Here is a 16,335-nt window from a genome sequence, read left to right as displayed (position 1 = left end):
ATTGATATAGGAATGTATTAGATAAAATGTAAAGAAATATACAATAATAAGAGTATTCATTTGTAAAAAAAGAATATACAACAAGATTGACAGGAAGTCCATAGTGTTGTTACAAATATTATTTTGAAATGGCTTTATGTCTTTGTTTTTTTCTTTTCTTTCTTTTCCTCCTTTTTTCTTTCTTCAGATACATTAATTTGGTATATAAACTTTGTATGCATGTTGGAAATTATATTATAATATGCCCTGTAATGTAATATGATAATGTTTACATATGTGACATAAGAACGTTAATAAAAATAAAGGAAAAGGGGGGGGGGGAGAGAGAGAGAAAGTTCCCCCCAGAAATTTGGGCTTGCTTAATGTTGAACTAAACTCTATTGTTAGTTCATATTGGTGGATGAAGGAAGCATCAGTTTCAGAGAGGAGAGTTGAGAGTACTAGGAGCCAAACCCATTGTTTTCTCAAACAATAGCATACTAGGAACAATGATTGTGCCCAGGGCACATCTGTCCTTTATATGTCCACCTGTCCTTTGTCGTCAACAAATTGTCGCTGTATTTTGGGTTGAATATATGCTATATGGTAATTTATGGGCTAATAGGTATCTAAAGCCATTTGCACATAGCAAATAGGAGCCTACACAACACAAAACACTGTTGCTGTTTGTAGGTTTTATTTGTTTTTTATCTCATATTTTGGAAATGTACATCCAGGTTTTTTTCCTTTTAATTTTTTTGGGGTCCCCAAAAGAGTGGGGCCCTAAGCTATAGCTTGTTTAGCTTATATGTAAATACGGCACTGGTTGTCCCCCCAAATTCACAGGTGGTGACAACTGGGAAGGCCATTTCACCAATGCAAGAAACTGAGTGTGAGAGACTGAGTTGTGGCAGAGATGAAATAGCTTGGCGGTAGTTAAAAAAAAAAAACAACTTCCAGTGTTAGAAATAAAAAGCTTACAAGCTATTATTGTATTTGAAATGACGTTTAATTAGAAAATCTGCCTTGGAGCATGCTGATCAAGGGAAAGAATATGTGGTTGTATAGCAAAAATGGCACATCTACCAGGGGAATTTGAAAAGAAGACAACCTATTTAACATGGGGAGTTACTTTCAGCTGCAAGAAAGAGATGACTTTGTTTGAACCCGTAAGATACATTGCCAAAGGTTTCGCTTTTCCACAAGGAAGCCCATTAAGATGGCTGTATCTGAAGCATTAGTACAAATAATATTACTGTTTGGGCTTTGGTTATTCAGTGCATTTGCTTATCTTTGTGTTGAATTGTTCCACCGGTAAATGGCACCTTTCTAAACTCTTCTTTTGCTCATTTTTGAACAGTGAGGGGGGGGGGGGAATACTGTTTATCATCACAGTTTTGAGTTTTGAATTGAATTGAAATTAATTGAATTAATTGAATTTTTAATTTTAAGTGAATTAATTCAAATGAACATTCATTGTGATTTAGAAAGATCTATGCTACGACTCTCTCTCTCTGTGTGTATAGATAGATAGACAGATCGATAGATAGACCAATAGATAGGGGGGCAGGAAAGAGGTGAGGACCTCTACAGGTGTGAGTAAACTGTTTATTATGAAGCAATGCTGCACAACAAACTCAAGGAAGAATGCTGTGTAGCTAACCTAAAGCACTTCAAGGCCTTCTGTCACAATATTTCTGCTTCCCTCTGTCTGTGTGTGTCCCTCTCTTCCCAACTGCCTCATGATGCATGCTGCTTTCATAGAATCATAGAATCATAGAGTTGGAAGAGACCACAAGGGCCATCGAGTCCAACCCCCTGCCAAGCAGGAAACACCATCAGAGCACTCCTGACATATGGTTGTCAAGCCTCTGCTTAAAGACCTCCAAAGAAGGAGACTCCACCACACTCCTTGGCAGCAAATTCCACTGTCGAACAGCTCTTACTGTCAGGAAGTTCTTCCTAATGTTTAGGTGGAATCTTCTTTCTTGTAGTTTGGATCCATTGCTCCGTGTCCACTTCTCTGGAGCAGCAGAAAACAACCTTTCTCCCTCCTCTATGTGACATCCTTTTATATATTTGAACATGGCTATCATATCACCCCTTAACCTCCTCTTCTCCAAGCTTCTCCAGCCTCTTCTGAAGGCTCCTAATGGGATTATACCGAAAAGTGGGAAGTAAATTTAAAACGAGCTAATATGAGGCACAGGAAACAGGCAGAAGAGAGAGAAAAGGAGGTTTTGGTTGTTTATATGCAGGCCTGTCATTTCAATCTCTGAACAGTCATACCTCTTGTTACGTTTGCTTCAGGTTAAATCTTTTCAGGTTGCGTCCTGCGGCGACCCGGAAGTACTGAAACACCAGAGTGGTGACAGAAAAAGAAATTTCTGCCAATTACAGTGGTACCCCAGGTTAAGAACTTAATTTGTTCTGGAGGTCCGTTCTTAACCTGAAACTGTTCTTAACCTGAAGCACCACTTTAGCTAATGGGGCCTCCTGCTGCTGCCGCGCCAGCGCTGCACGATTTCTGTTCTCATCTTGAAGCAAAGTTCTTAACCCGAGGTACTATTTCTGGGTTAGCGGAGTCTGTAACCTGAAGCATCTGTAACCTGAAGCATAAATAACCCGAGGTACCACTGTACTGGAAAGGGTTACTTCCGGGTTTCGCCGCATGCGTAGATGCTTAAAATGACGTCACAAGCATGCGCAGAAGCGGCGAATTGCGACCCGCAGATGTGGGTTGCATTCTGCTCATGTTGTGAACAGGGCTCCGGAACGGATCCTGTTTGCAACCAGAGGTACCACTGTATTGTATTTGAATGTAATGGATTTCATTTTATATTATTGCCAGCTGATGAAGAATGATCGTTGAAACAGTTCTTTATCCTGGAAGAACTGTTCTGTCTTCTGCTGTGCTCAAAGCACCTTATTGCGACGTTCGGAGCACCCATCACCTCACATTTGTCAGATATTGACGGCGGAAAGGCATTCTGCCCCAATTTCAGTGATCTTTGACAGCGACTTACCACTCCCACCTGGAACATTTCTTTGATTCTTATTAATTTTGTGACTCCGTGCACATATCCAGTGGCGTAGCGTGGGGGGTGCAGGGGGGGCCGGCCGCACCGGGCGCAACATCTGGGGGTTAGGGTTAGGGGGCGCAAATCCATGGGTTAGGGGGTGCAAATTACTTGCCTTGCCCCAGGTGCTGACAACCCACGCTACGCCACTGCACATATCTTCTGCTTCTTTCTTTTTACAGCTTTCTCAGAGTTTGGAATTGGGGGGGAGGACTCCTGAACCAACAATACATGTTTTTTGCAAGAGCTTGTCTCAGGCATAAGGTGCACGTTGACAGCGCAGCGTTTTGTTCTTCTGCCCGGAACGTCGCGTTGGATACAGTTCGGATTCTTTCCTCTTTGCCTCCTTTTGTGCGTTTCCCAGCTCCGCACTGGATGCTGCAGCCTCTCTCGCCCATTGTAGTTCAGGTCACGTAGCAGTGAATGAACCAGATTGCATGAATAATGTGCTCTTTATTCCCTGATTGGATAAGAATGAATGCCTTCCACACCTACGTACATCCAATCTCCACTGCTTCCTGTGTGCCTGTTCTTCCTGAAGCTTTAATTATTTATCCTGGGAGAGAAGTTGACAGTTACAAGTAGTCACGACTCACCAGATTAACCCTCCAAGCGCCGGGCTTCTTTTTCGTACCAAGAGGGCTGAAAAAAGAAAGATTCCTCAAATGCTAGCCGGTCTAAGTGGCAGGCCGTCTTATTGGAAAGGACGCCAGCCTAAATGATAGCGCACCCCCCTTTTCCTTTTTAACGAGATCTAACCCACCCGCCTTTGATGACATGCAAATTAAGTTAATATTCTTGCTCGTTTTAATTTGTAGACTCCGGACACGGATATGGATAGAATGTAATTAATAAGGATTTTGAAGAGTGAACGGGAATTTGACGGTTCGTCTCCTGCATCAAGTCAAACTCTGTGTTTCCCCCAGGAGAGATTGGCTCACTCTCTTCCTGTTATGAAGCAATCAGGATGCAAGGATATAAGCAATGCATTTTTTTTCTGGGGGTACGCAGGGGTACACATACCCCTAAACATTTTGTGAATCTAAGTTTGGCCTCATTGAGGGGCAGTATTTCAATATGAGTATGAAAATAAGAGTACAGTGGTACCTCACAAGACGAATGCCTCGGAAGACGAAAAACTCGCAAGACGAAAGAGTTTTTCGTTTTCTGAGTTGCTTCGCAAGACGGATTTCCCTATGGGCTTGCTTCGCAAGACAAACGTCTTGCGCCTTTTTTTTTAAAACCACCAATGCATTCCTATGGGAAACCGTCAATACACATTGGTGCTTCGCAAGACGAAAAAACTCGTAGAACGAAAAAACTCGCAGAACGAATTAATTTCGTCTTGCGAGGCACCACTGTACACTGGTTCTTCGGGTAACATATGCTTCAGGTTAAATATGCTTCAGGTTACACACTCTGCTAACCCAGAAATAGTGCTTCAGGTTAAGAACTTTGCTTCAGGATAAGAACAGAAATCGGGCTCTAGTGGTGCTGCGGCAGCAGGAGGCCCCATTAGCTAAAATGGTGCTTCAGGTTAAGAACAGTTTCAGGTTAAGAACGGACCTCCGGAACGAATTAAGTACTTAACCTGAGGTACCACTGTACCCCTAAACCAGGGGTAGTCAACCTTTTTATACCTACCGCCCACTAATGCATCTTTCTTGATGGTAAAATTTCCTTACCGCCCACCAGCGCTCGATGGAAGGAGGATTCCGCTTGCGCTGTAGAACCCCCAGTGCCCACCTAGAATCCTAAAACGCCCACTAATGGGCGGGAGGGACCAGGTTGACCACCCCTGCCCTAAACATTTTTTAAAGAAAAAAAGCACTGGATATACAGGATGCAGAAAACGAGCTGAAAATAGGTTTGAAGAACGATTGCAGTTCTGTCTGGAACCTTCTATCACATGGCAAGGATGCATAATTGAATCCTGGGACTAAATTAGTCTTGGGCACTCTGATGACCTATATCTACAGCAGGATGGAGACAGTGCAACTCAGTCACTCCCCAGTTGCCCAGGAGGCAGAAAAGGCTGCCCCTTAGAGCGGCAGGGGTATCTGTTTTCCTGTCTGTGCACCATACATTTTGAACATATGGCTTCCCCCAAAGAATATTGGGAAGTGAAAGGTAAACTACACTTCCCAAGATCCTATGGGGGAAGTTATGTGTTTGGGTGTAATCCTTGACGCCTCCCTTTCCATGGAGGCGCAGGTTACAGCAACAGCCAAGGCAACATTTTTCCGCCTTCGCCGCATCAAGCAGTTGGTCCCTTACCTTTCCTGCCCCGACCTGGCCACAGTGATCCATGCGACGGTCATCTCCAGGCTTGACTACTGTAATTCGCTCTACATGGGGCTGCCCTTGAAGCTGTCCCAGAAACTCCAGCGGGTGCAGAATGCTGCAGCGAGGCTCCTCACAGGGTCTCTGCCATGGGAGCATATTCATCCAGTGCTTTTCCAGCTGCACTGGCTCCCAGGTCAGATTTAAGGTGCTGGTTTTGACCTTTAAAGCCCTTCACTTGTTTTTATTATTGCTTGTTAGCCGCCCTGAGCCCAGCCTTGGCTGCGGAGGGCGGGGTATAAATAAAAATTATTATTATTGCTGTTATTAAACGTCCTTTCAATTTACAGTGCACGTGCAGCCCTGGGAGCTACAAGCTCTTCTGTTTTCTGTCTTGAACCCTGGAATGGTACAATAGTGTGTCACAGAGAGAGGCCGATAAAATGTATGTTGAGTCTCAGCATGTTCCACAGGCCAGTGTACCTCACACAGGATACAGGATACAGTACAACTCACTTGTGCTTCCAGTTTTGGAGCTGCCACGTGAATGGCAAAGCTCTTTTTCAAGCCTCCGGGCCATTGTTACAGCCATTACGTTAAAATGGAGCACGTGCATTCATTGTTGGTGTGATGGTTTATTTCCCAGGAATTGGAATTGGAGCGTGAGCCCACAGCTCAGCAAGGCTTCACAGCCATTGACAACGGCTTGCAAGGCCAGATCTCAGGATTCTGTGCCGCATTTGTGCTGCAGTTTTTGCTAATCTGTCCGTTTATAGGAGCAACTTCCCAAGCCAGATAAGGCAGCGATGTGTGTATGGGGCCCACCCATAGCAACAAAATTGCCATGGATACAGTGCATATAAAGGGGGAGGCTGCAAGGCTGCTTTATTGTAATACACAAGTCTGAATTAGCGAAACAAGGAAAAGGCAATGTTCTCTTCCCATCCTCTTCTTGCTTCTTGCTGTTGCGGTAGCCTAAGAACTGTTCGGTGCCTTCTCGTCCAATGAGAATAAACCCAAACGTCCAGCGTGGAGAAATCTGATTGCTGCGAGCCCATTCATGAATTTGTTTTCTCAGGAATGCTTTGAATCAGAACGCCCAACAGCAACAGCTTTTTCTCCTGATGCCGATGGCGGCTCTGATTCGCCTTTGGAAATTCACATGGCTGGGCATGTGTGTCAGAGGAAATGTGCTGTGCGTGGGCAGAAAGGAATAGTCACATCAAAATGACTGAGGGCTTGCGTTCACTTTATTTTAAAATGTAATAATAATAATAATAATAATAATAATAATAATAATAATAATAAATGTTGCTAAATGCTTAAAAGTCAGGAGTCCTCAATGATGGTCAACACTCATTTCCCACCTCACAGAGCTCACCAGAGGTTCATGTGAACTCTGTTTTTCCAGTGCTCAGGAGGCTCAGGTAGATAGTTCAGCTCTTATTAAGGCATAGAGAAAAGAAATCGATTTTTGTTCAGTAGTGGTCCACTGTGATGTGCAGATCAATTTTTGGTAACCTACAAGGATCCGGGTGGACAGAATTAGAGCTTCATAGTGACATTTCTCCATTTCCTTGTTCTTTCCCTTTTGACAGGGAAGTCTGCAGCCTCATGCATCGATAACCACCTTTACCATCCTCTCAAATTGCACTATTTATTCATTTTTCAAAGCGCTTTCCAGTATTGTGTTCACAGGTGTCCTATGAGGCAGGTGGCTGCCATTTCCTCTTTTACAGATGGAAAACCAAAGCTGAGTACAATGTCATTTGCCCAAGGCCACATATTGAATCTATGGTGCTGTCAACATGGAAACTGAACCTAGTTCTTCCACAGACAAGTTTGGCTTCTTGATCTTTTGGACCACTGTTCCTTCTGTTATGGTTGCCAATTTTTCCCCTTACTGGTATTAACTTTAGTGTAATTGTGGAGAGCTATGGTTTTCCCAGTAGTGATGTATGGAAGTGAGAGCTGGACCATAAAGAAGGCTGATAGCCGAAGAATTGATGCTTTTGAATTATGGTGCTGGAGGAGACTCTTGAGAGTCCCATGGACTGCAAGTAGATCAAACCGATCCATTCTGAAGGAGATCAGCCCTGAGTGCTCACTGGAAGGACAGATCGTGAAGCTGAGGCTCCAATACTTTGGCCACCTCATAAGAAGAGAAGATTCCCTGGGAAAGACCCTGATGTTGGGAAAGATGGAGGGCACAAGGAGAAGGGGACGACAGAGAATGAGATGGTTGGATAGTGTTCTCGAAGCTACCAGCATGAGTTTGACCAAACTGTGGGAGGCAGTGGAAGACAGGAGTGCCTGGCATGCTCTGGTCTGGTCTATGGGGTCATGAAGAGTCGGACATGACTAAACAACAACAACAACAATAATTTTTTGAGAGGCATCTAGGCCTTAGAGCAGGCGTGGGGAATATATGGCCCTCCAGATGTTTGCTGAACTACAACTCTCATCAGCCACAGCAAGCATGGCCAACAGCCAGGGATGGTGGGAGTTGTAGTTCAGCAGCATATGGAAGGCCAAAGGTTCCACACATCTGCATTAGAGAGTTGTCATGTATCAATCTTAATGGGGGGGGGGGATGATTACAGGAAAACTGCCTGTGTGGTGTAGTGGTTAAGAGCGGTAGTCTCGTAATCTGGGGAACCGGGTTCGCGTCTCCGCTCCTCCACATGCAGCTGCTGGGTGACCTTGGGCCAATCACACTTCTTTGAAGTCTCTCAGCCCCACTCACCTCACAGAGTGTTTGTTGTGGTGGAGGAAGGGAAAGGAGAATGTTAGCCGCTTTGAGACTCCTTAAAGGGAGTGAAAGGCGGGATATCAAATCCAAACTCTTCTTCTTCTTCTTCTTCTTCTTCTTCTTCTTCTTCTTCTTCTTCTTCTTCTTCTTCTGGGTCTTCATAAAAGGCAAAAAATGAATGGCAGAGATATTTTGCCCCCATTAAGAGAGTCAGCACATTTTAACCATATAGAGGCCATGATGGATTAATTTTCTCCGAAGTTCTGTAATCTGCCTTGCAAAAAAAGGCTGGGCGTGTGCCTAGCCCAATCTTTCTCTCGACTACAAAGGACCCACCATAAAAAACCCACTCTCTGTAAAATATTTCATTTTTGTGTGTGTTATGTCTGTGTAAGGCAGATAGGCATTGGGTAAGCTTAGTCTTGGTTGGAGGGGTGATTGTATCCTGTTCAAAGGCTCCAGAAAGAGTGGATCCTATCCATGCCCAGACGGGGGCTAGGGCCATACCACTCCTCCAGTGGGGACCACTTGCATGTCAAGACCCCAAGCCCCCCGCCCCGTGAAGAATAATGGCACATGTACACAGTATATTAGGTTAATGGTTAATGGGCAAAATTTAGGCCACAACTTTATTGGTTACAGAATGTGAGCGGTGTTGGCTTAGGCATTGGAAATTGAACAGACTGTATCTTACTCCTGCAGGGAGTCCTGTAAGGGTAAACCACCAATAGGGGGAACTCGGCTGATGCACATTGACTCGAGTTCCCCCATGGTTCCTGATATAATAATAATAATTTAGTATTTATAACCCGCTCAGTTTAAGTTGCTATTCTTCTTTAGTTGCTCATTTTCCATTTTGGGGATAACAAAACACAGGCCGCCATAGTGGCATACATAAATAACCTTTTTTGAGAACCTGGGAATTTCCATCTGAATTATCCCCAACGAAAAGAACTGGTGTTTTTTTGTTTTGGAAAGGTGCTTTTAATCCCCCCCCCCCCCAATTCATTATAAATTATTTCCCAATACACTGTTACCTTTTTACAGGTCCACTACATATGAAAGAACGTACCCTCAGTCTCATCGCATCTCCAGTACTTATCTGATTCAGTCTTATACATCTTAGCAACTCTACTCAGAGTTAAATACCATCTGTAAATCATTTTCAAGTACAGTGGTACCTCGGGTTAAGAACTTAATTCGTTCCACAGGTCTGTTCTTAACCTGAAACTGTTCTTAACCTGAAGCACCACTTTAGGTAATGGTGCCTCCTGCTGCTGCCGCCGCACGATTTCTGTTCTCACCCTGAAGCAAAGTTCTTAACCCGAGGTACTATTTCTGGGTTAGCGGAGTCTGTAACCTGAAGCGTCTGTAACCTGAGGTACCACCGTAGTTCTCCTTCAAGGAATAACATGCTGTAAACTTCAGATCGCTCTTCCACATTCTCCATAAATGTCTCTAATCCCACTTCAAAAGGGGACTATGAGGGTAGCTTAGTCCAATGCCCTGCAGTGCAGAAATCTTTTGCCCAACGTGGGACTCAAACCTATGGCCCTGATATCCCCCAGCACTGCGGGATGTGAATGCTGTGGGTTGCGAATGTGCCTCCCGCACGGACCACATTTGCAACCCTAGGTTCCACTGTAAGGTAAAGGACCCCTGACCCTTATGTTCAGTCGTGGCCGACTCTGGGGTTGCGGCACTCATCTCGCTTTACTGGCTGAGGGAGCCGGCGTACAGCTTCTGGGTCATGTGGCTAGCATGACTAAGCCGCTTCTGGCAAACCAGAGCAGTGCACGGAAACGCCGTTTACCTTCCCGCCAGAGTGGTACCTATTTATCTACTTGCACTTTGACGTGCTTTCGAACTGCTAGGTTGGCAGAAGCAGGGACCGAGCAACGAGAGCTCACCCCGTCTCGGGGATTCGAACCGCCGACCTTCTGATCGGCAAGTCCTAGGCTCTGTGGTTTAACCCACAGCGCCACCCGCATCCAAGGTTCCCCTGTACATGCCTTCCACTGCACTTGCCTTCAAAACATTGAATGCCATAAGTTAACAATGAACCATGTAGAATATTTCCTTTGATCTGCCTCGACTCTTGGACCAGTCATTTTGACTGAATGACCCAGGTTCTAATATTATGAGAGAGGGAGAATAACTTCTCTCTATCCATTATCTTAACACCAAGCATCCTTTTATTAACATCACTTTTGTCCTTAACCACCTTTTGTCCCTAAACTGAAAAGTACCAAAACAGTCTAGCCTCTCTTTACAAGGGAGCTGACCCATGACCGAATTTTGCCCAGTGTACCTGGCGATGTGAATTCATAGGCAGCTACGTATGTATGATCACGTTCCTATCCTCAGGATGCCTAAACCAACTAAATGACTATTTGAGGGGTGAAACACATTATCACCCAAACAGTTCAAATACACATTGTAAAAAATAAAACAAAATAAAAATCGCTTGAAATACCTTCTGTAAACAAGCGTGTATTTTTGATTTGAAGGTCACGTTTATCTCTTTTGAAGTTGGTGTATATGTATATATAAATTCTACCTGTGTGTGAAATGGAAGATTCCACTATTTAGAGAGTCTTTGTTGAATGAGTCATCCAGACTGTTTCTTATTGGCTGAGATACTTAGCATCCAAGGGATTGCCTGGCAGAGGCTGCAAGGCCGGGCTTCATTCACAGAAATGCTGCTATGCTAGCCAGCTCTTTCATTCAGATATACAGAGAATTCCATTCACATTTTCCAGGTTTTTTGTTTTTTTAAAATCTACTTCTAATGAAGGGAATCATTTCTGAATGACAGAGATTCCAGCTTGTTGCTGAACACAAGACCAGAAATGATCTATACGATGTATATTTGCTGTTGCTAGGGTAGCAGGAGGAAGCAGGGGCGGAGTGGGGGGGGGGTGGAACAAATGCAGTTTGGATGTTGTAGCAGGTTTGCAGTGTGCTGAAAAGCTACTCTGCAGATCACTAGAAACCTGCTTTTACAATGAATAGGACATTTTCATTCATCGCTACTGGGATCAGAGGTGCTGCCTTCATTTATGTATCATGAATTCTTCTCATAAGATACGTGCAGTGAAGCATGCTACTGCGTTGATGCATTTTCCGTGCTTAAGCCTTTAGTACGAAAAAGGAGTGTGGGCTACCCTCTGGGAAATTTGTTGACTTGCATGTTGCAGTTTTATTTATTTGCTTTTCAAAAAGTTGCGGTGCCATTCTGAATCTGTTTTCTTGCAGCATCAGTAACTGAAATCCATACACTGCTTAAACAAACCTCAGTCCTTTAGTGTATGGTTAATATTGGGTTGTCAGACTAATGTTAAATTTTGCCTGCCTGCAACAAATCGGGGGATTTGGTGTGTGAGTTGAGGGTCTTTTCAAGTAAGTGTATTTTATGACTGCATTGAAGCATTGCCTTTTGTATTCATGTTCATTTTTGAAAGCGAGGCATCAGCTCATTGCCTTAAGTACTCTTGAATAATCCTCTCGTATTTCTTAGCTTTCAAGATTTAAATTTAGTATCGAGAGGTAAAGTGAAGATCTCCTTTGCATTAAATGGTGTGAGAAAAAGCAACCTGGTTTTAGAAGCCTCTTGCCACTGCCACACTCACCCCCCTACCAAACACACGGATGGGTGCATTTTTTGCCCAGCCAAAAGTTTTCAGTGTAATGCTGCATTGAAAAACCCTCCCAAAGATATTTTTCCTCTTGGAAATGAAAAAAGCAAAAGCATAATGGCATCACGATTTTTAAAGAAAAACTGTAATGTGGCAATTATGGTAAAGAGCAGCACAGTTTTAATGCTTACCTGAAAGAAAAAGACTAGGTTATTTACCATATAAATTTCTCAACCCACACAGAATTTGCAATCCTCCTTTCCAGGTATTTGTATGCTGGTGGGTTTGCCTGAAGGTTGCTCATGGAATTGTTACTTTATTCCTGCCTGACTAAGGCATGCTGTATAAAGTCATCAGTACAGGACAGAAGGGGGGGGGAAATGAAAATGAAAAAGTAGTTTGGGTGGCGGTGGGGAGGTTAACGCAGTTATACTTAGAACTATTGCAGGCACTCACCTTTGGTTGCAAAAATGGGGTAGGAAGGAAAGATGGGGGAGAATCTGTTTAAGAGAGGAAAAGGAAATTTGAGAATTGATTGGTGGTAGTGTGCTGTAAGTGGGTGGATTTTTCCCCCTACAGGAAGTGATTTGCAGCGTTCACTGAGCCTTTTGTTGAAAAGGGTCCTTCTCATTTGTGTGAGTCATGCTTCTGCTGTGAGAGACTTGGCAGCTCTGAGCAGGACTGGGATCGTTCTCTTGCACAGAAAACTATCGCTGCACCCATCTTGACCATGGAACCTTAAGCAAAAATCCCTTGGAAAAAAAATCTTAGCAACTTAAAAAATATTATTATCTTGCCCCATTGCCAAATGTTCACTAGCCATCGCTGATATTCTGGATCACCTGCTATGTTAGCACAGGAGTTCCCTGGTTTGTCAGAACATATGCAAGGTTTGTGATAGAAGGGAATGCTTCAACGTACCAAATATAACCGCTTCAGGAATGATTCGGTGACATCGGTTGACGATCTTATCCATAACTTGTCCATGAACAGCAAGGTCTCATCAATTGGTCCAACGTCAACACCGTCGCCGTACCTGGTCTCTCCTGAGGTTCTCCAGAAGGACCAAGATGGACCCACCGCCATTTGCACTCTCATGCACAAAGTGTCCCACCTGAAACTCTCCCATTCAGGCAGCCTTTCGGGTATCAAGAACCTCTCGTCTGCAGTGAAGGAGCTTGCTGCCTCCAAGTTGCAGGGGAGCTCGGCAGCAGAGGCTTCAGACAACACATGTAACCTTGCCTCTGCCACTCCGTCTTCTCAGCAGGACAAGAGCAAGATGAACACAGGGAAAAAACCATGGTCAGAGGAAATGAACCTGGGAGGCGAAGACTGGAATCAAGGGAGCAACGTTGCCAGCAAAGTCTCCCAAGGGTGGCTGCATTCGAACGAGAAGATCCTGGGACCTGGAGTGACGTACATTGTGAAGGTTGGTCTGTTTTATTTTCCCTTCTATTGTTTTAATCAATTGGAGGGTGGTGGTGGTGGGGAATCTTTTTCTTATTTCAGCAGCCAGGTAGGCAGGCTGGAAGGTTTTCTCTTGGCACATTTCATTTCTGGAAGCACTGCGAAGATTGTTAAGAGCAGAAAGACGTTGTCAGAAATCCACGTTAATTTGTTTTAATTAAGGAAGCGTGCATGCTGACTCGTTGGCAGTTAACATGATTTAAAACAGTGGGAAAGGAATATTTCTAAAGCAAAAGTCTTCGGTTTCCCTCTCCCCCAGAATAGGGCAAATTTATTGTGCATAATGATTTCTCATATGTCGGGTTTAATAGAAGAAGCAAGAGTTTATGCATATTGAACCTGCGTTTATTCTTTGCCATATTTCAAGCATGAAATATCTTCAGTGTGTGTATGTGTGTGTGTCTGTTTCATTTGCAAGTGTATGTGGTTTGGGGTTTTTGGTGGAGAAAAAGCCACAGCTTGCAGTATTTGTCATATTTTGCAAACCTGAATATTCTTTTTCCAATTGGTGCAGATAAAATGCAGTCTTGTTTTACATAACAGCCTTTCAGCCACTTTTAACAGTATTTCTTTTCAGCACACTGATAGTTTAGGTGCAGAGCAAAAATCCCAGGGTATTTCTAGGCCAATATGGCTGAGACATATTTCAGTGTTCTTAAAAGTGTACTCTAACCAGGTAGAATGTAAGGCATTATGGTGAGACTGATGGCTTACTTTGTAGCAACTAGAGATTTCCGTGTGTGCTCTGTTACCTGGCTGAAAAAATCACTCTGTCAAACAATAAATTCTGTGTAACTGTACTGATTTTCAGCAACATTAATTTGTTGTATCCTAAAGGACTAAGCAAAAATTTTATAGATATGGAGAGAGAGAGAGAGAGAGAGAGAGAGAGAGAGAGAGATTCATGATAGCTCTGTTGATTTCAAAGGGAAAAGCTACAGTATTCCAAGTAGGGCTATAATGTGCAAACCTTTAACCTTAGTCCCACTGGTTGTAATTTTGTATTAAATATCTTGTTAAATATCTATCTTGACTGCGTGCTTTTGGCAGACATGAGAGGTGTGGGGATTGTTTGACGATGGTAATTACAACAAGTGGGTTCATTAAGAAGCATCTCCAAAAAGGGCGATGTTCTCGTCTCCCATATTAAAATGACCACAGCACATGAAGTGAAATAAGATCTTCATCGCTACCTTTCAGAACATACTGTGTGCTATTTGACAATGAGGGAGGCATGTAAGTTGACACTGTGCCTCAGACTAGCTGTTCTCTGTCATATCTCATAAGTATTTTGTTGCCCACAAAATCCACCTGATTCCAGAAACTTGTGCAATATTTGTGCTTTATGGTTGGCAAGATACTACTGCTAGTGGTAGTAGCCAGTGCGTTAGTAGTCGTTTTTCTAGAAAAAGAGGTGCCAGAGCTCACCACGAACTTCTCCCTTGTTCTCTTAGAATGGCAATGGTGTCCACCTGAGAGGTGCCAGAACTGAGCTCCTGTGAGCTTTGGCTGAAAAAACGAACCCTGGTAATAGTACCTTTGAGAGGCTAGCTCTCACCCAGCTGTGGTTAGTGTCAATTCTAAGCATGCATAGCTTATAGCATCTCGGTGATGGGGACCAGGCCACTGTCGATAGACAGATGATGTGAACAGAAGGGCTTAGGGATTATTACACGATCACTTGAGAACTAAGAAGAAAGCAAGAAATAGAAAAACATCACAATATTGATTCCAGTGATGTTTAAACTGTCAAATGTAAGTCATGTCATGATGACACATATATAAAAAAATACCGGCTGATAGGCATGACGCCATGGATGGACAAAATCTTTGTATTGCTCATTTACTGATCATAAAGCACCAAACGAAAGCTGTTCTTCTTAGGTTATACCTTCTCTTAATTATATCTGACTCTTCATCTATAAGTGCACCATTCGCACGCATGAGAATAGAAGTTCTTACGTTAAAAACATTTTTGTATTTTAGAGATTACGTCCAATCAAAATTTCAAAACCGGCACATAGGCAGGGTACACTGAAAGGGCAGTTCATTATTAACTATCAACACGGCTATAATTTTACAGGTGACAGAAAAACTACAAGTACTTTTGGTGGCTTCTTTCAGAAAGATATGAATTTTGCCAAATAGATGGCAAACTCTTATCAACAATAGAACTGCTGAGAATTCAACACGAGGCTCCGTCCTCGTCAACTACGCTTTCATAATTCCTCGCCCGTCTCGTCCGCCATGCTTTATTTATAGACATAATCATAGTAGATTAAAAAGGTGGACATTTTCTAAAAGTTTTCAGTTGCTTTGGTCATATTACCCTGGCTTTTAAAACATTTTGACAGATAGCTATACTGTTTAGTATTTGATACTGGATGGTGATGTATGAGAGCTTTATGTTCCTTGCAACGGGAAAATGTGATGTGCAGTTGTTCCAGGTTATAGAACAAATAAAGAGGGAGAAGCTGAACTTTGTGACCCTTTTCTTGTTCTCCTTCAAGCCTTTGATTCTGTGAAATGGTAAGCGCTTTTACACCATTGGTTTTCTAATTTCTCGGGGAAAATCTTCCTTCGTTTCCAATATCTACTGATTCATTCCCAGTGTCTGCTAACAGTGTCAAAGTCAGCGCTAACAATACAGAGCAAAATGGACCATTTTTTGATAAATGTGTGGTTCGACACACTAGTTCCCAACAATTCAGTGGTAAGAGGAACCAAAGCAATTCTAGAATTTTCTGAGCAGACACTCAAAATTCACCGTGCAATGCATGATGCTAGTTCATATGGTATATCAGGTCCACCCTTGAAGAGGATACGTATTGTGGTGAGACCTAGACAACTGACGCCCTGTGTTGTGGGTGGGTACATTTGGACAGCTACAACACCCGATTGGTAGGTCCCTTGTTGCTGGGTGCAATCTGGCCAATGGGACGCAGTCCAAACGGTTTGACACCCTGTGTTGTGGGTGGGTACATTTGGACAGCTACAACACTTGATTGGTAGGTTCCTTGTTGCTGGGTGCAATCTGGCCAATGGAACGCAGTCCAAACGGTTTGAAGGACCTATTTATACCCATGCATGTGACCCGCAGCTTCCTCTTTTGGCACGTTCATTCGGACCACCTGCC

The 16,335-nt window shown here is 43.4% G+C and overlaps 1 protein-coding gene across 2 annotated transcripts in view; it reads left to right on the top strand.

Moving 5' to 3' along the window:
- Positions 1 to 11,015: 11,015 nt before the first annotated feature.
- Positions 11,016 to 16,335, top strand: part of SHC3 (SHC adaptor protein 3) — a 50,817-nt gene continuing 45,497 nt past the window's right edge. Inside the window, exons 1-2 of one of the 2 annotated variants that reach the window (XM_083404019.1) lie at positions 11,016 to 11,141; positions 12,312 to 13,161. In XM_083404019.1, coding sequence (XP_083260145.1) covers positions 12,640 to 13,161 — 522 coding nt within the window. In that variant the 5' untranslated portion in view covers positions 11,016 to 11,141; positions 12,312 to 12,639. The remainder of the gene's footprint in view (positions 11,142 to 12,311; positions 13,162 to 16,335) is intronic. The other variant, XM_083404020.1, reaches the window with a different exon arrangement.

Source organism: Podarcis tiliguerta (assembly GCF_965153285.1).
Source record: "Podarcis tiliguerta genome assembly, chromosome: 11".
NCBI classification, from domain to species: domain Eukaryota; kingdom Metazoa; phylum Chordata; class Lepidosauria; order Squamata; family Lacertidae; genus Podarcis; species Podarcis tiliguerta.
The sequence above is the reverse complement of the archived record's forward strand: the minus strand, read 5'-3'. Positions and strand labels throughout refer to the sequence as shown.